Source organism: Salmo trutta, chromosome 35 (genome assembly GCF_901001165.1).
Source record: "Salmo trutta chromosome 35, fSalTru1.1, whole genome shotgun sequence".
NCBI classification, from domain to species: domain Eukaryota; kingdom Metazoa; phylum Chordata; class Actinopteri; order Salmoniformes; family Salmonidae; genus Salmo; species Salmo trutta.
Window position 1 is genome coordinate 32,940,088 of NC_042991.1, and position 27,961 is coordinate 32,968,048.

Consider the following 27,961-nt stretch of genomic DNA (forward strand, 5'->3'; position numbering starts at 1 on the left):
CACCACCTGCAGACTGACCTCACTCACTCACACACACACTTGCAGACACAGGTTGTCGGATCTTAATTTGACCCCTTTCGTCGCAGGAGGAAAATTATCCTGCAGCATGAGGATCTGAATTTAGAATCGCCACCAGGGTGCAGCTGGAAGCAGTGTTTGTAGGCTATATTAGACTGCAGGTCCACTGAGCATCAGTTTAAGTAGCCTATGTAGCGCGTCCTGTGTGAATTCTTATGTGGATTATAATAAATTGACAGGGGGAAGATCAATTGTTTTACTACATGTTCAAAGCAAGCAATTGTCAGAATAAATGCATGGCTACCTCAGTGCCTGTGTGGTCCAGCGGATACAGCCGCTGACCCCAGCACACGCATCCCTGAGTCGTCATTGGTTGGAATCCGGCCCACTACTGCCCTTTGAATTTTTAGGAGGAATTAGTACCTTTCTAGTTCCTCTCTGTTGGTAATTTCTGAAGGAATTAACTTAAGTTTAACTCCGTTACATTTGACCAAATCACTTCAGTTACATAGATTTATATTATTATTGTTGTCACTGTCAGATAAATATTTCGTAAGTTCAAATTTCATTCTTCTTTTTTTTATTAATCAATACTATTGGTTCCCTTTAAACGCCTGTATGAACGTTTCACAACACCTTTCCCAATTAAACGTATTCAAAATAGCTTGTCATCTACACTTAAGTCCATTGGCTCTCAAAGTTGTCCCTCAAATCCTGTCTCCACCACAGCTCAAAGTGAAGCGCATGTCTTCACTCCTGAGGATATTTCTGTTTGTGGGTTCTTAGCTAGACGCAAGAGGTAAGTAGCACTAATTACCTTCTGCCTTTGTAATATTATATATTTCTGGACTCAGAAAATGTCTTTTGAGGGCGAGTGCAAAGCAAATGGCTAGGTAGCTAATTAGATGGCTATTTAGCCAGCTTTGTCTAAACCAGAATCAGACAAAGTTTAATCTCCAGTTTTTAGCTCCCAATATAATTTCTGCTTGTTTGTCCCATAGAGCGGCGCACAATTGGCCCAGCGTCGTCCGGGTTAGGGGAGGGTCTGGCCGGGGTAGGCCATCATTGTAAATAATAGTTTGTTCTTAACTGACTTGCCTAGTTAAATAAAAGAATATGAAAAAAAAGCTATTAGGTTGCCACTAGAAAAGCTGGCTAAGCTAGCTAGCTAGTGTCAAATATGTGTATGTGTGTGTGTGTGTTCAGAAGAGGAAGGTAAATCCGGTTGTCTAGAAGGCATACAGCTTCTGTAAAAAATGTCCTTTTCATAGCAGGTTATGAGAATTTAAGCAGCAGGTTAGGGGGGGGGGGAGTGGCTCAAGGTTAGGAAAATGGTTAGCTAAAATACCCCCCTAAAAAATCGACTTAATAAAAGCTGCATCCCATCTAGACATGACTGGTAAATCCTATTTTAGCAGGAAAAAGATGATTGAGTTGACTATGGCAATTGATATCTGCACTGTTTGAATATTTATTACTTATATGATTCTTACCTGAATACCTACCTTGATGTTTAATTCCATGCTGAAATGTATCTGATTTGTATAATAGTAACTGATATTGTTGTTTGACTGTTGTAACACTTACAGTGGCTTGCGAAATTATTCACCACCCTAGGCATTTTTCCTATTTTGTTGCCTTACAACCTGGAATTAAAATTTTTGGGGGGTTTGTATCATTTGATTTACACAACATGCCTACCACTTTGAAGATGCAAAATATTTTTTTATTGTGAAACAAGAAATAAGACAAAAAAACCTTACTAGAGCGTGCATAACTATTCACCCCCCCAAAGTCAATACTTTGTAGAGCCACCTTTTGCAGCGATTACAGCTGCAAGTCTCTTGGGGTATGTCTCTATAAGCTTGGCATATCTAGCCAATGGGATTTTTGCCCATTCTTCAACTGCTCCAGCTCCTTCAAGTTGGATGGGCTCCGCTGATGTACAGCAATCTTTAAGTCATACCACAGATTCTCAATTGGATTGAGGTCTGGACTTTGACTAGGCCATTCCAAGACATTTAAATGTTTCCCCTTAAACCACTCAAGTGTTGCTTTAGCAGTATGCTCAGTATGCCCATTGTCCTGCTGGGAGGGGAACCTCCGTCCTAGTCTCAAATCTCTGGAAGACAAACAGGTTTCCCTCAAGAATTTCCCTGTATTTAGCGCCATCCATCATTCCTTCAATTCTGACCAGTTTCCCAGTCCCTGCCGATGAAAAACATCCCCACAGCATGATGGTGCCACCACCATGCCTCACTGTGGGGTTGGTGTTCTCAGGGTGATGAGAGGTGTTGGATTTGCACCAGACATAGGGTTTTCCTTGATGGCCAACAAGCTCAATTTTAGTCTCCAGAGTACCTTCTTCCATATGTTTAGGGAGTCTCCCACATGCCTTTTTGCTTATTCTTTTCTGGCCACTCTTCGGTAAAGCCCAGCTCTGTGGCCTGTACGGCTTAAAGTGGTCCTATGGACAGATACTCCAATCTCCACTGTGGAGCTTTGCAGCTCCTTCAGGGTTATCTTTGGTCTCTTTGTTGCCTCTCTGATTAATGCCCTCCTTGCCTTGTCTGTGAGTTTTGGTGGGCGGCCCTCTCTTGGCAGGTTTGTTGTGGTGCCATATTCTTTCCATTTTTTAATAATACATTTAAATGGTGCTCCGTGGGATGTTCAAAGTTTCTGATATTTTTTTTTTTATAGCCCAACCCTGATCTGTAATTCTCCACAACTTTGTCCCTGACCTGTTTGGAGAGCTCCTTGGTCTTCATAGTGCCGCTTGCTTAGTGGTTCCCCTTGCTTAGTGGTGCTGCAGACCCTGGGGCCTTTCATAACAGGTGTATATATACTGAGATCATGTAACACTTAAATAAAGTCCACCTGTGTGCAATCTAACTAATTATGTAACTTCTGAGCGTAATTGGTTGCACCAGATCTTAGAGTCTTCATAGCAAAGGGGGTGAATACATATGCACACACCACTTTTCCATTTTGAATTTTTTTAAACAAGTAATTTTTTTTAATTTCACTTCACCAATTTTGACTTTTGTGTACGCCCATTACATGAAATCCAAATAAAAATCAATTTAAAACTACAGGTTGTAATGCAACAAAATAGGCAAAACACCAAGGCGGTGAATACTTTTGCAAGGCACTGTACCTGATCCTCCTTGATATTTCATTCTCAGTAAAAAAATGAAACATCACACTTGGTGTAAATCTTTTTAGTACGCATTCCCAATCACATGTACTTGAAATTATATAGTGAAATTAAAATGTTCTTTAATGCTATTGAAATTGTAAAATTATTCCAATGTCTCGATTAACATTTTTTCCATCTACGTAACATTGCAAAAATCAGAAACTTTCTGTGCAAAAATGATGCAGAAATATTAATCCATACTTTTGTCACTTCTAGGTTAGATTACAGCAATGCTCTACTTTCCGGCTACCCGGATAAAGCACTAAATAAACTTCAGTTAGTGCTAAACATGGCTGCTAGAATCTTGACTAGAACCAAAAAAATTGATCATATTACTCCAGTGCTAGCCTCCCTACACTGGCTTCCTGTTAAGGCAAGGGCTGATTTAAAAGTTTTACTGCTAACCTACAAAGCATTACAAGGGCTTGCTCCTACCTATCTTTCCGATTTGGTCCTGCCGTACGTACATATCTACACATACGCTACGGTCACATGACGCAGGCCTCCTTACTGTCCCTAGAATTTCTAAGCAAACAGCTGGAGGCAGGGCTTTCTCCTATAGAGCTCCATTTTTATGGAATGGTCTGCCTACCAATGTGAGAGACGCAGACTCAGTCTCAACCTTTAAGTCTTTATTGAAGACTCATCTCTTCAGTAGGTCCTATGATTGAGTGTAGTCCCAGGAGTGTGAAGGTGAACGGAAAGGCACTGGAGCAACAAACCGCCCTTGCTGTCTCTGCCTGGCCGTTTCCCCTCTCCACTGGGATTCTCTGCCTCTAACCCTATTACAGGGGCTGATTCACTGGCGCTCTTCCATACCTTCCCTAGGAGGGGTGCGTCACTTGAGTGGGTTGAGTCACTGACGTGATCTTCCTGTCCGGGTTGGCACCGCCCCTTGGGTTGTGCCGTGGCGGAGATCTTTGTGGGCTATACTCAGCCTTGTCTCAGGATGGTAAATTGGTGGTTGAAGATATCACTCTAGTGGTGTGGGGGCTGTGCTTTGGCAAAGTGGGTGGGGTTATATCCTGCCTGTTTGGCCCTGCCCAGGTGTATCGTCGGACGGGGCCACAGTGTCTCCTGACCCCTCCTGTCTCAGCCTCCAGTATTTATGCTGCAGTAGTTTGTGTCGAGGGGCTAGGGTCAGTCTGTTATATCTGGAGAATTTCTCCTGTCTTATCCGGTGTGAATTTAAGTATGCTCTCTCTCGGAGGACCTGAGCCCTAGGACCATGCCTCAGGACTACCTGGCCTGATAACTCCTTGCTGTCCCCAGTCCACCTGGCCATGCTGCTGCTCCAGTTTCAACTGTTCTGCCTGCGGTTATGGAACCCTGACCTGTTTACCGGACGTGCTACCTGTCCCAGACCTGCTGTTTTCAACTCTCTAGAGAGAGCAGGAGCGGTAGAGATACTCTCAATGATCGGCATGAAAAGCCAACTGACATTTACTCCTGGAGGTGCTGACCTGCTGCACCCTCAACAACCACTGTGATTATTATTGTTATTATCTTTGAACATCTTGGACATGTACTGGCCATCCCTCATAGCCTGGTTCCTCTCTAGGTTTTGTTCTAGGTTCTGGCCTTTCTAGTGAGTTTTTCCTAGCCACCGTGCTTCTATACCTGCATTGCTTGCTGTTTGGGGTTTTTAGGCTGGGTTTCTATGCAGCACTTTGTGACATCAGCTGATGTAAGAAGGGCTTTATAAATACATTTGATTGATAGATATTAAGTCGACTTTGAATAAGATCGTAATTAAAAATGTACAGCCTACAGACTTTGATGCCAGTCTTCATTGGAAAATACCTTTGCAACATGGTGCAGACAGGCTTAAATAATAATTGAATGTCAAATCAATTGCACAAAGTTGAAAGTTTTTTTGCCGTCAGTTTACCATAAGGTGTAAAAAAAAAAATTTTACTAAATTTGTAACTTGTACTTATGTAGTTTTGTAAAATCTGATTCTTTTTTTACTCTTAAGAGGGCTACTTCTACTCAAGTAAATTATAATCTAAGTAACAGTATTTGTACCTAAGTATTGATTTTCAATACACTACCCACCTCTGCAAATTACACAACTATACTTAACTATAAAACAACTAATGAAACGCATGGAAATGTCTGCTCTACCCAAAATTATAACCAACTAATAGCAGCATTACAACAAAAATGGAAGAGGAAAGCGGAAGAGGGAAAAAGTAAGGAAGTTGTCTGTCGGCCCTGCTTTAGACCATATTTGGTTAAATAAAATTGTGATAAATAAGTTAAGTTTCATTTAAGGACCCCCAAAAAATTGACAGCCGTGCCATACAGATTGCAAAATAGTTGGGAAGAGATTTGACGTACCGATTCCATGGCACATGGTTTAATAACTGATACGCAAAACGAAGCTGGATTCAAATCTTAGAATTATTTGATTTAAAATTTATACAAAATTCTTGCAACCAATAGAAAGTTATTTATATATGGGGGATGCAACCTTCCAAGCTCTGCAGAATTTGCTGCGAAGAGACAGAATCTGTTTTGGTCCTGTCAATATGTAGCTTGTTCTTGGTCACAGGTCCAGGAATGGCTGAAGAATTGCAACATTTACCTGGAGCTAACCCTGCAAATAGCACTACTGGGTGATCTGAAAAGTCATAGTCAAATCGATCAATAATCTAATAATACTTTTAGCAAAAAAATATATTTTCAATTTACAGTCTGTAGAAACAAATGAGAATAGAAAGGTTCAGAACTTGTGAAACATCACAGCACAGTTGAAAAATATATGGCAAATAGAAATCCAATATGGATGGTGTTAAGAGATATGAGAAGGGTTGAATGGAGCTGAATGTTGGGACTAATACCATGATAACTAATGTAAAACGGTTTGAAAGATATGGCAAACAGAAATCAAACCGGATGGACATCAGAAATAGATGGTAGAGGTTGAGGGTAGAAGGACAGGAGTAAAAACTAACAAAATAGAACTACTGTAAAATAGACTGTCTGTAAAATGTATATAGTATGTATAAGCTGAAGTAGAGGCCTAAGCATTGTTTACTAGTTTACTCCAATTAGGAGAGGGGTGGTAGGGCTAGAAAGTAATAAAGAGAGGTATGTATGTATGTATGTATGTATGTATGTATGTACACACACACACACAGTCAAAAGTTTGGACACCTACTCATTCAAGGGTTTTTCTTTATTTTTACTATTTTCTACATTGTAGAATAATAGTGAAGACATCAAAACTATGAAATAACACATATGGAATCCTGTAGTAACCCAAAAAAAAAAGTGTTAAACAAATCAAAATAGATTTTACATTTGAGATTCTTCAAAGTAGCCACCGTTTGCCTTGATGAAAGAGAACGGCTCATTTTGATTTTCCTGATCCAGCAGGAAAATTCTCCACGACAAATGAGTGATCAAGTTAAGATCTGACATCTGTACACTCATAAATGTGTACACACACACGCACGCAATTGCATAAACATTCAGACCTGAAAAATATGCATGCACGCATACACTCACAGGTACACACACGTCTCTGGCCATCATAACTAGTAGCATGACACCTGATCTAGCTGTACTCTGTCAGTAGTCAACATGACTTGTCCTGTATGTGTAAAGATGTCCAAAGACAACTGCTGTGATTGGATCGGCGGCTGTGCTGTCCAACGCAATGACCTGTCCCAAATTGAATTGTTTTTTTGCAGGTGAGAAGTTGAAAACGGACCCTTCTAATGGACTAATATGGTGACTGTGTCACGAACCATGAAGGTGAACAAGATGTCACCACAGCGGTTTGGCCTTGCACTTTCACTGCTTACCGTTTTGAGGGTTTGGCTTGAAACAAACCACACAGTTCAATTTGGCTTCCTCTTATTGGATTGACATGGGCAATAGCTGGCTGGGGTTTCAGTTATTGAAACTAGTGATGCACCGATATGACATTTTTTGGCCGATACCGATATTCAATATTTTCCTTGCCAAAAAAAATGTCAATTGTGGCCTTAAGCATTCTAGTACAGTTAAATAGTTAACACACACGGACACAGCGGTCTAAAGCACTGCATCTCAGTGCAAGAGGTGTCACTACAGTCCCTGGTTCGAATCCAGGCTGTATCACATCCGGCCGTGATTGGGAGTCCCATAGGGTGACGCACAATTGGCCACGCATCTTCCGGGTTTGGCCGGTAAAGGCCGTCACTGTAAATAAGAATTTACTCTTAACTGACTTGTCTAGTTAAATAAAGGTTACATAATTTTTTTAAATTATAAACACATAAGAAGTGCAGTCTGTGGTCCAACAGTAACACTCCCAGTTCTAGACACAGAACACGCTATGAGGCTTCAATCCTTGTTCACCCTTACTTGCCCGTCTCATTTCATATCCGTCTCAATAAAGTGTTAATAATTCCTGAGGGAACCTAGCATTTGTCCCACCGCGGTATATTACCAGCACCATTCATAAAATATGAAGTTCAGCTGAACTCATTTACCTTGTTTATTTGGGCTACTACCAGCATTATTTTGGTCTGAATTGGGCATCTGTTGGTCGAGATGCTGGTGTTTTCTAGTGTCACCCCTCTGGTTTGAAGTGGCCTAGCTTCAGGAGGAAATAACAAGATCCTAGGGAAATATGACTACCGTCGAGCACATCACAAATATCTCCACATGCCAGGGAGGTGGCCCTAAGGACAATGTCCCTTGCCTCTAGTGAGTAGACAACGTAATAAAAGGAAAAAATAAAAACAATTCTGGGTAGAGTTTTATTCAGATTGCTCATATGAATCCTAGCAGGCAATTAATTTCAGTGAGGAGGGTATAGTCACACAACCCCCTGAAATTAGCTTGTTCAAGGCAATCCTCGGGTGATAAACGCCCTTAGCGCCGGGTGGTGACTCATCGCTTCACAAACAGGGGCCGGGAGGAAGGAAGCAGGCTGGCTCGGCGGTGTGTGGGTGTGGGAGCGAGGATTGCCTGGGTCTGCCTGGGGTCATGAAGGGACAGGTTGCTGGGGAGATTTAACGCAGCCACAGCCCTCCCCCCCAGCCTCTGACCGTTGCCTGGCCTGGCCCCTCAAATACGACCTAGACATGAGCACCTCTGAGGTCAAATGTCTGACAGAGAATTATGAGGAAAGAAGATAATACATGCAGTGCGACAGCCACTCTGCCGTGCCCACTCTGCCGTGCCCACCAAAAAATAAAACAAAAAGCACTCCCATTACAGTACGGCGTATTGCCTGGAAAGCTGCGGTGATGATGGGACGGCATGTCCATTATTTCGGGATTGCGTAAACAGTGCAAAAGGTTGAGCGAGGTGGTTTGAGAGGAAAGCCCAGGGTTTGTATTCTAACGCTGCACTATGGAGTGGAAATGGGGGGGGGGAATATATATATATATATATTGCACAGGGAAAACAAATCTCACTCTCCTGGAGAAAGAAAAACAGAAATAAATGTTCCAGAAACATTTGATGGCAGTGTGCCTCTAGAGTACCAGAGAGAGGAGAGTCCAGGCCGAGAGGAATCACTTACGGGGCCTGCGCTTCCCCCATGGAGGGCGTGTCCACCTGTATCCTCCACAACAACAACGTCTAGGGGAGTAGACATCAGCTGAGGCAGACTAATGCCCTGCAGCGACGTTTACATCCAGAGGGGTTGAAGTCTCAGTGTCTCATGACTCTAACCAGGACTGAACTCCACATCAGCCGACACATTTAGGACTAGTTATTTCCTTTCACAGTCATTCAAAGCTATTAAAACAGAATTGGTGAATTTTGTGGCTGGGGATTTAAAAAAAAAATTATATATTTTTTTTTTTTGGGGGGGTGCCCCAAAATCAGTTCTCTCTCCACCTCTACTCCTCTAGCACGTGCCCTCCCGATAGAAGAACACTCTGCAGCACACACCGTGATACATAACACCTGGTGACTCAGTCTGCAGAAGACATCGGCAAGGAACACAGAGGAAATGTACTAATGGTGGGGATACAAAGAGTCAGACAATCAATCTTCGCAGAGCCCTTGGATGATGGGCGTCTGTGATCTCTTAAAGATAAAGAGCGTGAGGGATGTCATACGACACATCACTGTAGACACTTGTTTCTTTATAAAATGGTAGCAGAGGTGTATAGTTAGGATGTTAGGATGAGGAGCCAACCAAACTATGAAAGCATTCCTTATTTTGAATCTGAATGACACCCCAACCCACAAAATAGAGTGTGCTATGCAAAAGCCAGACAGCCCCCTCAGACATTATGAAAAATCAGGTCGAGCCCAGACACAATAGCTAAACAGATGAGTAAACAAATGGAGCGGCACAGACATAACAGCAACAGTCCCTTTCTGCTACTGATGCCGACGCCAATGAACGAGGTCACTGCTTTGCCAGAAGCAAAAAGGGACTGGCTAACATAGCTAAGGGCCGCCAGACAACCCTGATTGCTCCGGCGCACGCATTCCTGAGGTATCGCTAACTGTAGTCCCAGTCCCAAAACTGTGAGTTACACCTACAAAAACACATAGTACCTGCTACCCTTCTGCTTCCACAATAGGGTACCTGCTCACCCTTCTGCTTCCACAATAGGGTACCTGCTCACCCTTCTGCTTCCACAATTGGGTAACTGCAATATGTGGAGGAGTTGGAAACTCTAGGTTGTTATTCAATCAAAAGTGGTAACTGGAAGTTTCCCTAGTTGGATAAAAAAAGTGTTTCTTCCCGTACAGTGAGAAAGATGAATGAACACCATAATTGGGTATCTTTTTTTTCCCCTCACACATGAATCATTCTCTTCCTGATTATATTCATCCAAACATGCAGCACAGTACAGGCAGACCTTTGTTTTGTCTTTCCCCAGAAATTCACTGTGGCCAGCTTGGATTGAATATGGCCTCATACTAGTGGAATAATAGAGATTATTGTGTAGACACTCATTTCAATCCATAAACACAAAAGTGTGAAAACATTTAGAATGTGAAACCGCTATGTTGATACGGAGCTGACAAGATACAACGATACACACAGTTTTGTATTCTGATGGCTATGGCACTAACATTTAGAGGTAAAAATCAACTGATGTCGTCTACCAAAGCTGAAAACTATTCTCCTGCTTTACATCTCACCTCCTTCCAACCCCACACATCCTATGGCTGACTAACATGGCTCACGACGCCCAGGTAAGGGTGACGTCACCTCTAGCAGAGCCATTGATGTGTTTTAAGGGTTTTAATAGTATACTTCAGACTCATCCTCCGCTACTTGTATTCACGTCCCGATGCCCTGACCTCGGGTCTTAATAAAACCACTCGCTTCTAAAAGCAGGAAGATTGACTGACTCGACAGTAGGGCTCTCCTCCCACTCCCACCAATTACATAAGAGGTCACACGTCACACCACAGCAAATAAAAATAGCTGCAGCGAACGAGTCTGTGAAAACAAACCGATGAGCGCAAGAGGGGATATAAAGAAGGCTGGAGGGATGAAAAATGTTTTAGCTGTACAAAGGTGCCCATTGTCTGAATGAGGTCCTGAGATGTGTTGGTGGGCCAGTGTATTTTAATCTAGGATGCCCCGATGGGCCGTAAACAAAAGAATAAAAATAGAATACAAAATGAAAATTAAAAAAGTCCAGCAATACTCTTCAACTGTGATGTTCTCAGACATCATGTGTTGTTTTGCTGATCCATCTTCAATCCATACCATCATTGGGTGGTTCTTTTTTTGTTATATCCACACATCCAAAGTAAAAACTTTCCACCTAAATTAGGTCATGTTTAAAGGTGACATGAGAGTGAATGACAGATATATTTAACAGCAGTTTACGGTTTAGATTAAATTGAGCGCTCTCAAACTTCCCATCATTCTGATTACGGTAGTCATTTTGTCACCCTCATCATGGCAAAGACACGGAGAAATGCATATGATGCAGCTTTCAAGTTGAAGGCGATTGATCTGAGGGGGTAAAGCGCTGTGAGGGGGTAAAGCGCTGTGAGGGGGTAAAGCGCTGTGAGGGGGTAAAGCGCTGTGAGGGGGTAAAGCGCTGTGAGGGGGTAAAGCGCTGTGAGGGGGTAAAGCGCTGTGAGGGGGTAAAGCGCTGTGAGGGGGTAAAGCGCTGTGAGGGGGTAAAGCGCTGTGAGGAGGTAAAGCGCTGTGAGGAGGTAAAGCGCTGTGAGGGGGTAAAGCGCTGTGAGGGGGTAAAGCGCTGTGAGGGGGTAAAGCGCTGTGAGGGGGTAAAGCGCTGTGAGGGGGTAAAGCGCTGTGAGGGGGTAAAGCGCTGTGAGGAGGTAAAGCGCTGTGAGGAGGTAAAGAACTGTGAGGGGGTAAAGCGCTGTGAGGGGGTAAAGCGCTGTGAGGGGGTAAAGCGCTGTGAGGAGGTAAAGCGCTGTGAGGGGGTAAAGCGCTGTGAGGGGGTAAAGCGCTGTGAGGGGGTAAAGCGCTGTGAGGAGGTAAAGCGCTGTGAGGAGGTAAAGCGCTGTGAGGGGGTAAAGCGCTGTGAGGGGGTAAAGCGCTGTGAGGGGGTAAAGCGCTGTGCTTGTTCAAGCTATCCGGCTCTGTTGGACGCCCACTGGAGGCTCAGTTACGCAATGGCGCAGAACCAGGAATTGTTTTAGACCACTTCATGATGCAGATGCCTGTTGGCTTCGCCTGCCGACCCAGAAAGCAGTGGGCTCCTTCCTGGTGAAGAGCTAAGCACCCGGGTGGAGAGTGAGAAACGAGAGAGAGAAAATAGAGAGAGCAGCATGACGCTCGCCCGCTCTCCTCTCCTTTATCGTCCTTGTGTCCATCCCCTCCTCTCCTCTCCGTACCTACCACCAACCATCCTGTATACCCACAGTTCAAGCCACGGGCTGTCGATTGGCCAGCGAATGGAAAGCAAACCGAATCGATGGCCTGGAAAAACAAGTGCTGGCTAATTATAGGAGTTGGTGGGGTGGAGGGGGGGTGAACATCATCAGTCTCCACCGACCCCAATGTGACAGTCTGATCTATATAGCTGAAGGAAGGGGGGCAGACAGGACAGGGCAATAACCGCAGTCTGGTAAATTGCCACCCTGGTAAATTGCACCGTAGCAACGTCTACTACAGTTTCAAGTGGGTCTCAGAAAATATTGGGGGGGTTGGTGAAATATAAATATATGATATTACTAGTTGGCACGTGTCCTAATTTTAGGTTAGGGTTACTCTGCCACAAAACATTATTGGGGGAAAAGGTCCTAATGTCCAAGTTATGGCACTCAAAAAGGTATTTCAAATAAAAAGTCCAGAAAGACATCACCTCATTTGTGACCTTTAACTATATTTGGGCCAGCTGGCATGTTTTAGCGTCAGATCATTTCAGCTTTCATCAGAGCATAATAATAAACAGGCCTTGAGTTTGGGTCCTGTGTACTCTAGATCCTCTGTACTTCAACCCTCCAACGGGTCAATGGACTCCTCTCCCCGTCCTTTTCCCCACTACAGCCCAAACCCCAGTTGCTGCATCTCTTTCCTTGTTGGCAGGGCCAGCGCTGTTCTTTCACCAGCCTCCCATTCTGATATCTCCTCCGAGGGTATTATTAGCAGTCTCTGAAATCCAAGTCCACTGAGGTTTCCTCTACCAGCCGCCACTTTACCCCCTGCCTCCCGCCATGCAGTACAAGGACTTAGACCTTTAAGGGGGTCTGGACTCTTCGCCTCTGCTCAAACTAATGCTGAGTCTACTGAGAAGTTAGTGAGTTAAACACACTGTTATTAAGCTAGTTGTGCTTCCAAGACACGTACTGTAGCACCCAGAATCACAACATGTCAAAATCCCATGGGGGAATCGTATCAGTTAGCTATAATTGCACATTTTGGTACAAAACTAGTTTCAAGGGCTACTTGATGAAGGGAACTCCCATACACTCACAGGCCACCTCCATCAAAATAAAAAAGACTGATTTTGTAATACATCATGGAAATAGGGCATGAAGTGTTACTAATGTACTAACACTTTTCACTGCATACAGCTTTCAAAGAAGGAATATTATATACAGTTGAAGTCAGAAGTTTACATACACTTAGGTTGGAGTCATTAAAACTCATTTTTCAACCACTCCACAAATTTCTTGTTAACAAACTATAGTTTTGGCAAGTTGGTTAGAACATCTACTTTGTGCATGACAAGTAATTTTTACAACAATTGTTTACAGACAGATTATTTCACTGTATCACAATTCCAGTGGGTCAGAAGTTCACATACACTAAGTTGACTGTGCCTTTAAACAGCTTGGAAAATTCCAGAACATTATGTCATGGCTTTAGAAGCTTCTGATAGGCTAATTGACATCATTTGAGTCAATTGGAGGTATACCTGCGGATGTATTTCAAGGCCTACCTTCAAAGTCAGTGCTTCTTTGCTTGACATCATGGGAAAATCAAAAGAAATCAGCCAAGACCTCAGAAAAAAATGTAGACCTCCACAAGTCTGGTGCATCCTTGGGAGCAATTTCCAAACTCCTGAAGGTACCACGTTCATCTGTACAAACAACAGTACGCAAGTATAAATACCATGGGACCACGCAGCCATCATACTGCTCAGGAAGGAGACGTGTTCTGTCTCCTAGAGATGAACGTACTTTGTTGCGAAAAGTGCAAATCAATCCCAGAACAGCAGCAAAGGACCTTGTGAAGATGCTGGAGGAAACAGGTACAAAAGTATCTATAGCCACAGTAAAACGAGTCCTATATCAACATAACCTGAAAGGCCGCTCAGCAAGGAAGAAGCCACTGCTCCAAAACCGCCATAAAAAGCCAGACTACGGTTTGCAACTGCACATGGGGACAAAGACCGTACATTTTGCAGAAATGTCTTCTGGTCTGATGAAACAAAAATAGAACTGTTTGGCCATAATGACCATCGTTATGTCTGGAGGAAAAGGGGGATGCTTGCAAGCCGAAGAACACCATCACAACCGTGAAGCACGGGGGTGGCAGCATCATGCTGTGGGGTTGCTTTGCTGCAGGAGGGACTGGTGCACTTCACAAAATAGACAGCATCATGAGGTAGGAAATTTAGGTGGATATATTGAAGCAAAATCTCAAGACATCAGTCAGGAAGTTAAAGCTTGGTCGCAAATGGGTTTTCCAAATGGACAACGACCCCAAGCATACTTCCAAAGTTGTGGTAAAATGGCTTAAGGACAACAAAGTCAAGGTATTGGAGTGGCCATCACAAAGCCCGGACCTCAATACTATAGAAAATTTGTGGGCAGAACTAAAAAAGTGTGAGCGAGCAAGGAGGCCTACAAACCTGACTCAGTTACACCAGCTCTGTCAGGAGGAATGGGCCAAAATTCACCCAATTTATTGTGGGAAGCTTGTGGAAGGCTACCCAAAACATTTGACCCAAGGTAAACAATTCAAAGGCAATGCTACAAAATACTAATTGAGTGTATGTAAACTTCTGACCCACTGGGAATGTGATGAAAGAAATAAAAGTGGAAATAAATCACTCTACTATTATTCTGACATTTCACATTCTTACAATAAAGTGGTGATTCTAACTAACCTAAGACAGGTAATTTTCACTAGGATTAAATGTCCGGAATTGTGAAAAACTGAGGTTAAATGTATTTGGCTAAGGTGTATGTAAACTTCTGACTTCAACTGTACACTGCAGTGCAGGCCTAATGATATCCCAGTCCTCTACAACCAGAGAATGCACATGGAAAAGGATGTGCAGTGTCCAATAGGGAGACAAGACAGGTTTTTCTTTTACCTTTTGAAGACTGGTAGGATTCAGCTGTGTCTTGTCGATGATTTTGATGGCAACCTGTCAAGCGAGAGTAAGGGGGGAATATCACTTCCTGCTGAAACCACTCCTAACAACTCAACATAGGAATTGGCATGCCTATTGGCTGGCCACTCAATAATAACAAACTTGTTTCTCAGATTGCCACGGTGCCATTTTAGAGTGTGTAAAGCACTGCCGCCTCTAAGAGAACTGAGTGCTGGAGAGGGTCTCAATACAATTTTCCTCTAGTTTGTTGCTTCACTAAGTTTAGTACATTTAATACAATTTCCCAAACTTGCATTTTGTTTGTTTCGCCAACAAACAAAATGCAATTACAGTGACTATTGTTACGATTGGTGCAGCGCGTTGCCCCTTGACTTGTCAAGTACAGTAAGGGTGAGGTGGCTGGTATCAGCTAAGTCTACTAACTAACTTTGGTTAAAAATTAAAAATAAATCTTATGAGTACAAACAATTATTGTAATCTATTCTACTTTAGTGTATTCTACTCTAGCCAAACAAATGAGAAAATCTGCCTGCTGTGTCTGCTGGTGTCTCACCTCTCGGCCCGTGAGGATGTGGCGCGCCAGCTTGACCTTGGCGAAGTTGCCCTTTCCGATGGTCTTGAGCAGCCGGTAGTTGCCGATGTGCGGCTGCTCGTCGGCGCACGAGGCAATGGAGTTCCGGCAGCGGGCGCCTGAGCGGACGGGCCGTGTGGTGACCTCGTTGCGCCCATCGGTGTGCGAGGTGTGCTGTGGGGAGGAGATTAGAAGAATGTCAGAAGTCATTTGAAGTTGCATGTCAGAGAATTTCGACTAAAGAGGACATTGATCTTGTGTAGACACGCAGCAGCATGGTACCTAAGAGCTTGACAATCAAAAGCCAAAAGCTAGAAAAGGTACATTTCCTGAAGAATATTTGTGAGCTTGCTTCAGCAGTCTAAAAGTATATTTTATGGTAGTGGAAGAAGCACACTAGCACAATAACTAGATTCTTGGGAAATATAAAATTTGTCTCACAACACGTGAAAAGCAAAGACTAGACAAATAATGAGGTAATCATTGATTTGATTTTAATCCTGATTAAATGGAACAGGTCGAAACAAATTACAGGTTTCTAAAAAGGTTAATGGAGCTACGGACTTTCCTAAACTCTTTCCAAGAAAGTCTTGTTCCTTCTATCTCTACTACTGAGATAACCAATGTTCCTGGCCTGGAGGGCATTGATCAGAGCACAACTTGTCAATAGACATTAAAACAATCACCGGGGACTGGGGTTCAATCCCCGTGACCAACCTCACCAATTTCTCCCCCACTTCCCTGTCTTGCCATCTCATTTCCTAACTGTCTGAATAAAGAGTCCAAACACATTTTTTTATTTTATATCGATTGTTCATAGAGCTGATGTTTTGGGAAAAAATGTCCTGGTGGCATTATATCACCATTGGTAAAGATGGGAAAGGATACAAACGATTGGTGAATGTTTGACAAATGTTGTACAGCCATTAGCATGAGTTGCTGTTCTGAGGGGAATAAAGTGCTGGTCATGAATAATAATATCAGCACTGCCTGGTAATAAGAGGGTATAGTAGAGATTGCTAAATGTTTGAACGACGCTGTAAAGTCATTAGCATTAGGTGAAAAGATTGAGCAAAGCATTTGAGTGAGCGTGCGGCTGCACTCAGAAAGAAACCCTCCAACGGTGTAATAACTCACCTGGAACAGACACTTATATTACAATGCAGACCTTGAACAGACTCAAAATAGCTTAAGAGTCAATGTCTTTAAAAATGGGACATTTTAGTTGTTAAAATTGACTGTGTGTGTGTGTGTATATATATATATATATATATATATTTCAGTAAAACATACAGTTGAAGTTGGAATACACTAAGTTGACTGTGCCTTTAAACAGCTTGGAAAATTCCAGAGAATGATGTCATGGCTTTAGAAGCTTCTGATAGGCTAATTGACATCATTTGAGTCAATTGAAGGTGTACCTGTGGATGTATTTCAAGGCCTACATTCAAACTCAGTGCTTCTTTGCGTGACATCATGGGAAAAATCTAAAGAAATCAGCCAAGACTTCAGAAAAAAAATGGTAGACCTCCACAAGTCTGGTGCATCCTTGGGAGCAATTTCCAAACGACTGAAGGTACCACGTTCATCTGTACAAACAATAGTACGCAATTATAAACACCATGGGACCACACAGCCGTCATACTGCTCAGGAAGGAGACGCGTTCTGTCTCCTAGAGATGAACGTACTTCGTTGCAAAAAGTGCAAATGAATCCCAGAACAACAACAAAGGACCTTGTGAAGATGCTGGAGGAAATAGGTACAAAAGTATCTATAGCCACAGTAAAACGAGTCCTATATCAACATAACCTGAAAGGCCGCTCTGCAAGGAAGAAGCCACTGCTCCAAAACCACCATAAAAAAAGCCAGACTACGGTTTGCAACTGCACATGGGGACAAAGATCGTACTTTTTGGAGAAATGTCCTCTGGTCTGATGAAACAAAAATAGAACCGTTTGGCCATAATGACCATCGTCATGTTTGGAGGAAAAGGGGGGAGGCTTGCAAGCCGAAGAACACCATCACAACCGTGAAGCACGGGGGTGGCAGCATCATGTTGTGGCGGTGCTTTGCTGCAGGAGGGACTGGTGCACTTCACAAAATAGATGGCAACATGAAGAAGGAAAATTATGTGGATATATTGAAGCAACATCTCAAGACATCAGTCAGGCAGTTAAAGCTTGGTCGCAAATGGGTCTTCCAAATGGACAATGACACCAAGCATACTTCCAAAGTTGTTGCAAAATGGCTTAAGGACAACAAAGTCAAGGTATTGGAGTGACCATCACAAAGCCCTGACCTCAACCCTATAGAAAATTTGTGGGCAGAACTGAAAAAGCGTGTGCGAGCAAGGAGGCCTACAAACCTGACTCAGTTACACCAGCTCTGTCAGGAGGAATGGGCCAAAATTCACCCAATTTATTGTGGGAAACTTGTTGAAGGCTACCCAAAACGTTTGACCCAAGTTAAACAATTTAAAGGCAATGCTACCAAATAGTAATTGAGTGTATGTAAACGTATGACCCACTGGGAATGTGATGAAAGAAATAAAAGCTGAAGTAAATCCTTCTCTACTATTATTCTGACATTTCACATTCTTAAAATAAAGTGGTGATCCTAACTGACCTAAGACAGGGAATTTTTACTAGGATTAAATGTCAGAAATTGTGAAAAACTGAGTTTAAATGTATTTGGCTAAGGTGTATGTAAACTTCCCACTTCAACTGTATGTATGTATGTATGTATGTATGTATGTATGTATGTATGTATGTATGCATGCATGCATGCATGTATGTATGTGTGTGTATATTTCTAAGACCAGGTTAAAATACTGTACCTTGAAGTAAGGAATGTATAGATGTAGATACCCATACCGTCACCCAACAACAGTCTCAGAATCAATTCCATTTTCACAGCAATCAATCCAGGTATACATTGTCTTTCAAATGAGTTGTATCTTCACATACGCTCAATATCAATCCATTTATAGACTGACTGACTAATTACTGTGCGGTTTTGCACTGCTATCAACTGATAAGGTCCTGATACAAAGATAAGCTCCAAACACAATGAATGTAAGATTGAGCCTTACTCTGTTTTATTTTTCTCAGAAAGACCTACTCACAGTTGAATCAACTAGTGCACTGTGGACAACTAGTGCAACTTTGGAATGGCTTAGTGTAAAAATAAGTTTAAAAAAATACAAATAAATGTAATAATGAGATTTGCCAAAAACAGGTTAATATGTTCTATGGAAAACCATACGTGTTGTATTAATGACAAGCGATTAGGGGTGTCCCAACAAACAAAAAAAATCCTGGTCCATCGAGAGTTCTGTTCTTTAAACCAATCGATTGGTAGAAATGTTTAAATGTGTATTTTTCCATATATAGACATATCCTATGTATTTGAATCAAATCATCTATATGCAGTGAGCTTGTCTGATGCTTTAAGCGCTCTGTTTGATGAAATAGTTAATACACACAAATTATTAGAGGGAGTCCAACCGCAATTGATTTGATTGTGCCGGGCAGGACTTAAACTTGCTGCGCTTTGTAAAAAAAAAAGTAATAAATTACAGCGAGTGACTGTGTGACTAGCACACACAGTCTCTCTCTTCTTCCTGCTGCAGCGACCACCACAGAACATCAGTGTTTATTGCGCTGTCCATGTTGCTGAAGCTACAACATAATTACAGCCATTTCTGACTGAAAAGTTGTTACAGAAATCCCTCACTTGTTTAGGAAAAACATTCCCTATTCCCTCAACCCTTGCTCTCTTTACATGACACGTATCCATCGCATGCATGTGACCAATAGGGCCTGACCTATAGCATATCATAATCACATCAATAAATTGATTATAACATAATCCAAATGCCTTAATACATGTGACAGCAAAATGGATGCAGAGGATGTGACAAATGAACTTGAAACGGGGGAATGTTTTCTGGTTGCTGAGGAGGTAAAGGGAAGTCAGATGTGTGTAATAAATTTGGCTAGTTGTGGAAAATACTGGGATGTCAAGAAAATGACAGTAAGTAGCAAGCGCTGTGTGGATATTGTTTTTGTCAAACAGGTACTGTTAAATTACAATACCTGACCATTTGGAACAACACTAAATAAATTAAAAGCATACCAGAGTCAATAGTAAAAAAAAAAAAAATTACATTTTTGTCAAGCCTTTATCACAGCAAAGACTAAAAACAGTAACATTTATTTGTGAATGCAATTGCCGAAATGGAACGATTTATTTATTGTTTACGCTAATTATTTAAGGCTTGCTGTGTTATTTAAAAACTAAAATGCTTGATTGCATTTCAAATGATGAATGACTCGTATGCTGTGTGACGACATGAACGAATGAATGATACAGTAGCCTATATAAATATTGAAAAATAGGCCAAAGTAAGTTACGGTATTAAGACTAAACAGCATACGCTCTTAGGCCTACAGCTCGATGGTAGTTATACAAGGCTGCTATAGGCTACTAAGTTTACTAATGATAATGACATTACTTATTATAATGATGATAGTAATAATAACAATAAGAAGGAGATCAAGAGTAAGGAGGGTTATTTTTATTACAAATATTATTTGACGATTTGGAACAGCATAAATAACACTAAATAAATAAGTAATACCAGAGGCTGTTCTAATGAAAAAATTAAGTGTAAAGCTTTTATTACAGCATTGCAAAGATTAAAAACATGTTTATCCGACATGAGTTGCGTGAGGCTTGCTGCTCACGGAATCAGTAGGCTATTAAACAAACACTCAAGCAACAGAAGCAGGATCCGTCTTATTTATGTAGATATATAGTGCATTCGGAAAGTTTTCAAACCCTTTGACTTAACGTAACAAATTGTGGTTACAGCCTTATTCTAAAATTGATAAAAATGTATTTTTTCCCCCTCATCAATCTACACACAATACCACATAATGACAAAGGAAAAACAGGTTTTTAGACATTTTTGCAAAATGTTAAAAAAAAAAGATTATTTCACATTTACATAAGTATTCAGACACTTTACTCAGTACTTTGTTGAAGCCCCTTTGGCAGCGATTACAGCCTCGAGTCTTCTTGGGTATGACGCTAAAAGCTTGGCACACCTGTATTTGGGGGGTTATTCCCATTCTTCTCTGCAGATCCTCTCAAGAGCCTCACTGCACAGCTATTTTCAGGTCTCTCCAGAGATGTTCGATCGGGTTCAAGTCCAGGCTCTGGCTGGGCCACTCAAGGACATTCAGAGACTTGGCTGTGTGCTTAGGGTCGTTGTGCTGTTGGAAAGTGAACCTTTGCGCCAGTCTGAGGCCCTGAGCGCTCTGGAGCAGGTTTTCATCAAGGATCTCTCTGTACTTTGCTCCGTTCATCTTTCCCTTCATCCTGACTAGTCTCCCAGTCCCTACCACCAAAAAACATCCCCACAGCATGATGCTGCCACCACTATGCTTCACCGTAGGCATGGTGCCAGGTTTCCTCAAGAAGGTGACGCTTGGCATTCAGGCTGAAGAGTTCAATCTTGGTTTCATCAGACCAAAGAATCTTGTTTCCAATTGTCTGAGAGTCTTTAGGTGCCTTTTGTCAAACTCATAGTGGCTACCGTCTGGCCACTCTACCATAAAGGCCTGATTGGTGGAGTGCTGCAGAGATGGCTGTCCTTCTGGAAGGTTCTCCCATCTTCACAGAGGAAGAGTGACCTGTAGAGCTCTGTCAGAGTGACCATCGGGTTCTTGGTCACCTCCCTGACCAAGGCCCTTCTCCCACGATTGTCTTGGTGGTTCCAAACTTCTTCTATTTAAGAATGATGGAGGCTACCGTGTTCTTGGGGACCTTGAATGCTGCAGACATTTTTTGGTACCCTTCCCCAGATCTGTGCCCCGACACCCTTCTGTCTGAGCTCTACGGACAATTCCGTCGACCTCACGGCTTGGTTTTGCTCTGACATGCACTGTCAACTATCAGACCATATTTAGACAGGTGTGTGCCTTTCCAAATGCCATTCAATTGAATTTACCACAGGTGGACTGCAATCAAGTTGTAGAAACATAATTGATGGAAACAGGATGCACCTTAGCTCAATTGGGTCTCATAGCAAAGGGTCTGAATAGTTATTTAAATAAGTTATGTTTTTTTTATATATTTGAAAAAAATTCTAAAAACCTGTTTTTGCTTCATTTTTATAGGGTATGGTGTGTAGATTGATGATTTTTTATATCTTTGTTCATTTTGAAATGAGGCTGTAACGTAACAAAATGTATAAAAAGTGAAGGGGTCTGAATACTTTCCGAAGGCACTGTATATGGATGATTTATGAAGACAGGCACATTTAACAGTTATACACATAATTAAGTTTGGGTTTCCTCACTTTTCTTAGACAATTAAGGCAAGGGCTGTTTTCTCATCTCTTAACTCCGCTGCTGCCTCCGCCACATTGTTCTCAACACCAATATGCTGGTTAACTTGGCTATTATGCACATAGCAACATGGTCTAGGGAAAGGCGCCAATTCAACAGAGCACTGATGTTTCAGAACCATGACCACTATCAAATGCGGGAGAAAGAGCATTTGATATAAAATATTTTTATTAGTGTTGCACCATTGTCCTTAACCTTATACAATTTCAGCAGCACATACTTTAGAGTGATGGACTGTGCCATCCCCACAGCCTTCATAATGGATTAGTCCACTCAGACAGGTGCGAATCAGACAGGTGTCTTGTACACCATGAATAATATTACATTTTTTGCTACTGCTCAACTAAAGAAATCTCAGTCGACCGACAACCTATCGACCAAACAATCGACCATTTTACTAAATGAGGTCAGCCCTACAAACAATAAAAGGGAAGAGGTTAATGACCTTAATCGCAATAGTGGGTGTATGGCGAGAGGAGGGTTGGTAGTGGAGTGGTATCTATCCAACATTGATGTCCTAGCCTGGCAAAGTATCCATCAGCCCGAAGGGCTGTGACGCAGGTCCAGTTAGTCAAATGGGGCACAGCTGTACTATCCTGACAAGCACTTGAGATGGGTCAACCAAAACCTAGCACCTTTCTCAACCTCAACGTCCATCAACAGTTAATGGATTCTTGCAGGGTAACTCTATATACCCATATACGTATGTACCTAAACAGTATTAACCATAGTAACAACATTGTATTAACATGTGGTTACATGGAAAATGTCAATCTGTTTAGTTCGGAAATACCGACCTACAATTGGTTTCCAAGTTGTCGTTGGTTTCAGTGAGTGAGATTAGCACGATCATTGGAACAAAATAAGATTATGCAACAACAACAAAAAAATTCACTTCAGCCTCGGTCTACATTTAAGGAAACACGTCTAGAAACCATCGCAATTGTCTAAAGGGCATTACTGTAACATTGTAAAAACGTTTTAGACACATTGCTGGGATGTTACCACGACGCTGTGAAAACACCCCCTTAGTTTGTGGTGTCTTCTTTACAGTGAGCACTTTCTGTTTGTCTATACCCAAGAGTTTCATAAGACACAGTGACTGTTCAACAAAAATTCAAACAAAACACTTTGTTCATGGAGCATTTTTTGCTACTAGCGTGCACAGCAAGTTCTGTTTCTACAACTACAGTGTTGAACTATTTGCTTGTTTTTACCCCTCTCCCCCTTCACAGATTATCTTAAACGCAAATGACACCAACAAACTGGTCTACCTTTTATAGACACTAGTTCCAAAAGCCCTGAAGCTCATACTGACAGAACTTGATTATTCTAACCTTTCAAAAGATCATCCAAAAAGCAACTATGAAATATAATCCTACAATGTGCAGTACAATGAGGACATAACAATTGACCTCTATGGAATAAGGCCCTAAGAATCGAAGCGTACTAATTTCTAGGACCATTATAGCGATGTAAACCCAGTACTGAGATGGATACAATAGCAAACTTGATAAATATGCTGATCCTCTTTGCTAGCGTCAGAAGGCCCATCTGTGGGTTTATCATCCTGCCAAACCATTCACAGTTCCACGCCTTTAACAGTAAAGCACACAGACAATGACACTTACTGTATTTCATCAGCGTGCTGCCTACTGCTGTTACTGTATTTCATCAGCGTGCTGCCTACTGCTGTTACTGTATTTCATCAGCGTGCTACCTACTGCTGTTACTGTATTTCATCAGCGTGCTGCCTACTGCTGTTACTGTATTTCATCAGCGTGCTGCCTACTGCTGTTACTGTATTTCATCAGCGTGCTGCCTACTGCTGTTACTGTATTTCATCAGCGTGCTGCCTACTGCTGTTACTGTATTTAATCAGCGTGCTGCCTACTGCTGTTACTGTATTTCATCAGCGTGCTGCCTACTGCTGTTACTGTATTTCATCAGCGTGCTGCCTACTGCTGTTACTGTATTTCATCAGCGTGCTGTCTATCGCTGAATCAACAATGTGTCCCAAAATAACAGACCAAGGTTGCAACCGTAGTGTGTCAAAGACTTGGTCAGGGATGGAATCGGACTGTATCAAGTAATGGGTCCATTGTGAAAGGTTCTTCAATTCATGTCGTCGTGGGTCAGACGTAGCCTAATTATGTGCCGTGTGATCAAGGGGACTCATTTAACCACCACAGCACCAGTTTATCAACCCAAACTTGAATGAGACAACAGTCTGAGTAGCAGAATACAGGTTTTTGAAATAGTCTGTCTGTTAGTTGCTTACTCTCTAAAAGTGAGAGTAGGACCATTGACCATAAACGTGTCATCAAGGTCAGCATACAGTGGCCACTACGGGAAAAACATTCCTAAGCCTTGTGACCCCTCGACACAAATTACTGATAAGGCACAATGGAGGTCTTTATAAATAGGACGCACAGAAATTCACAAAAATAGCCCATTTGCACACAATTCGTATGTCTCCAAACACCAAAACCTTACGGCAAACCTAGTACGAACTCAGACACTTAAATAGCCCTAGTGATACTTTTGCAATTGAGTTCAATTGAATAACTTCGTTATCTTCACCTTGACTAGAAAAAGTCTCTCTCGCCTACTGTGGCGCATATTGAAAACGTCAAAATACAAAAAATGGGTCACTTCAGGAAGAAAACGAATACTTACTATGGTGATGCGGTGCCTTTTTACAGAGTGTGAGCCCTTCATCCTAGCATTGGCGATCTGAATGGCATCGGAACAGACTGCCTGTCCGGTTTTGTGCTGGTGACAGTTCATTGATCCAAATTGCACTCACTGATGCTCAGAGGCGTGTGAACACATTTTGGGCACCTGTCGCTCAACTCCAAGGGGGTGGGCGCACAGAGCTTGTCCTAATTATAGTGTGTGCTGGTTGACCTATATACCCCAGAATGCCATGCCAACCAGTAACAAAGCAGGCATCTTTGTAATGTAAAGATTCCACCTTGCGCCAGCAGGTAAGCTCACCTGTAGATTCCATTGCTTAAAAGTTATAAATTATGTGATGTATATTTATATATTTTTTTTTTTACATTTTTTTGTCATTTAGCAGACACTCTTATCCAGAGCGACTTACAGTAGTGAATGCATACATTTCATACATTTTTTTTTTCTTCGTACTTGGTCCCCCGTGGGAATCGAACCCACAACCCTGGTGTTGCAAACACCATGCTCTACCAACTGAGCTACGGGGAAGGCTATATAAACGGGGAAGGTATATAAATGATGACAGGTGTGTGTCTTTCCAAATCATGTCTAATCAATTGAATTTACCACAGGTGGACTCCAATCAAGTTGTAGAAACATCTCAAGAATGATCAATGTTAACAGGATGCACCTGAGCTCAATTACAAGTCTCATAGCAAAGGGTCTGAATACTTATGTAAATAAGGTATGTTTGTTTTTTATGAATTTGCTCATATTTATAAAAACCTGTTTTTGCTTTGTCATTATTGGGTATTGTGAGTAGATTGCTGATGGTTTTTTTTGTTGATTTAATCAATTTTAGAACAAGGCTGTAACGTAACATTTGGAAAAGGGGTCTGAATACTTTCCGAGCGCAGAGCTTTCTGGCCTGACTGGTGTCGCGCTCAAAACAACGGGGATCTTGAAAATCTCGGACTTCCGAGGGTTCAAAACAACTGGGAACTCAGAGCTCGGAAATCTGACTCCATCCAGTGTGTTCAAGAAACCTGGAAACTCTAGAGAAAATTAAATCATTTTTTACAGTCAACCAACGCGGAATTCCAAGATGGAAACTGAGGCATCTTTCTAGAGCTCCAACGATGAGACGGCCGACAGGGATGCGGTCAGGGACCTGGCAGTGTGGTGCCGGGACAACAACCTCTCCCCCAACGTCAGCAAGACCAAGGAGCTGATCATGGACTACAGGAAACAGAGGGCAAAGCACAGGGATGTTGTGGAGCAGGTCGAGAGCTTCAAGTTCCTCGGTGTCCACATTACTAAGGAACTATCATGGTCCACACACACCAACACAGTCGTAAAGAGGGCACGACAATGCCTCTTCCTCCTCAGGAGGCTGAAAAGATTTGGCATGGGCCCTCAGATCTTCAAAACGTTCTACAGCTGCACCATTAAGAGCATCTTGACTGGCTGCATCATCTTGGTATTGCAAAATCCGACCACAAGGCACTGCAGAGGGTAGTGCGTACGGCCCAGTACCTCACTGGGGCCGAGCTCCCTGTCTTCCAGGACCTGTATACCAGGCGGTGTCAGAGGAAGGTTCTAAATGTTTTTTTTATAAAGACTCCAGCCTCCCAAGTCATTGACTGTTCTCTCTGCTATCGCTCGGCAAGCAATTCCGATGCACCAAGTCAGGAACCAACAGGACACTGAACAGCTTCTACCCCCAAGCTATAAGACTGCTAAATAGTTAGCTAAATAGTTAACCAATAGCTACCCAGAATATCTGCATGACCCTTTTTGCACTAACTCTTTCGACTCGTCACATACACTGCTGTTACTGTTTATATTCTATCCTGTTGCCTAGTCATTTTATCCCTACCTATATGTACATACTCGATATACCTCAATCACCTCGTACCCCTGCACATCGACTCGGTACTGGTACCCCGTGTATATCATTAATTCATTGTGTTATTCTTTTTCTAATCATTTCTGGTGTTATTATTTTTCTACCATTTCTGCATAGTTTGTCTGGGCCGGTAAACAAGCATTTCGCTGTTGTTTACGAAGCATATGACAAATAATTAGTGATTTGACTTTCCGACCTGAAGTTCACTGACGTCATGGTTTGACCTCTTTTTTTCCTCTAAATTCCCAGTTGTCTTGAAAGTACCATAACATGTACACTATGACACCTAAATTGGCACGAACATAATTCTTAAAAAGTTGGTCAATATCAATTTGAATAACTGAAAGGAGTAACGTTAAAGCCTAACTTACTTGAACAAATACTTACATGTTCAGTATCACGCTCATTGACAGTAGGTAGTGGCGTTCTGGTTGACATTTTAATGTCTTGTTCCCCGAACTGGTTCTCGGTCTCCTTTTGTATTTTGTTGCACCTTTAGTCCAACAGGAGGAAAGCAGGTCTACAAATGCTATTGAAGAACATGGATTTAACGCAACGCCGAAATTCCAGCAAACACACGCTGGAAGATGTCTAGACCACAGATTAATTAGGTAAATTGTCGAACCGCATTACTGTACAGAGGTGGGACAGATTGCGAAAAACAAAACAACCCACAAAAGGTTGTCCAACAACAAACCATAACACCGAGCTCCAAAATGTTCCAATACGTTTTTAGGGAACTAAAACTCAATAAACTGTATTCCAATAGTTCACGGGCTCTCTACAAATGCACAGAATGTCTAGTCAAGGAAAAGGGGAGGGGAAGGGGAGTTAACGTAGAACCGGTCTCAGAATTTGCAGCCAGTTTTGGCGGTTTGGGTTACTATTGATTTACTATTGATTTTCAGCTTCCGACGCGCGCTGCCCCGCTTTCCGATGGTGCTGGTACCCCGAAAGACCCAAGTTCGGTTAAAGTCCTCCCCATCCCAAAAGTAAGGGTAGATTGCTTGATTGCTATATCCAAGATGGCCGCCTGTTAACTGGAGAGTGCCAAACCAAACCCAATGCGTTGAGAGGAAGTGAGGAAAGACATGGCTTTAAAGCTTATTGGAGCTTCGGTTGGGGCAGAGCTGTTTGTTGTTGCTAGGGTGATTACTGGAGAGAAAAATCTACCTGCTGCACAATACATTAAATACCCTGCCTAAAGGCATTTAGGTTGCCCCTACTGTCCCGTGCATGCATTGTCAGTGAAACAACTGAAAGCACAGATTGATTTGACTGTTTTTTATTTATTTTTAGTGCCACTCCATCTCTCTGATTCTGAACTCCCAAATCTATTCTCCTAAACAAAACAAAAAAACAACTAAAAAACAAATTTTCAGTTAATTGCTTGCTGTATGGAGATTGTAGGTGGGTGA

The 27,961-nt window shown here is 42.2% G+C and overlaps 1 protein-coding gene across 8 annotated transcripts in view; it reads right to left on the reverse strand.

Moving 5' to 3' along the window:
- LOC115175105 (MAP/microtubule affinity-regulating kinase 3) overlaps window positions 1–27,610 on the reverse strand; it is a 111,032-nt gene extending 83,422 nt beyond the window's left edge. For all 8 annotated transcript variants that reach the window (XM_029734296.1, XM_029734293.1, XM_029734294.1 and 5 more), the window contains exons 1-3: window positions 26,931–27,610; window positions 15,521–15,712; window positions 14,947–15,000 (exon numbers count right to left, since the gene is read on the reverse strand). In XM_029734296.1, the coding sequence (XP_029590156.1) occupies window positions 14,947–15,000; window positions 15,521–15,712; window positions 26,931–26,981 (297 nt within the window). In that variant the 5' untranslated portion in view covers window positions 26,982–27,610. The remainder of the gene's footprint in view (window positions 1–14,946; window positions 15,001–15,520; window positions 15,713–26,930) is intronic.
- Between the last annotated feature and the right edge of the window lie 351 nt (window positions 27,611–27,961).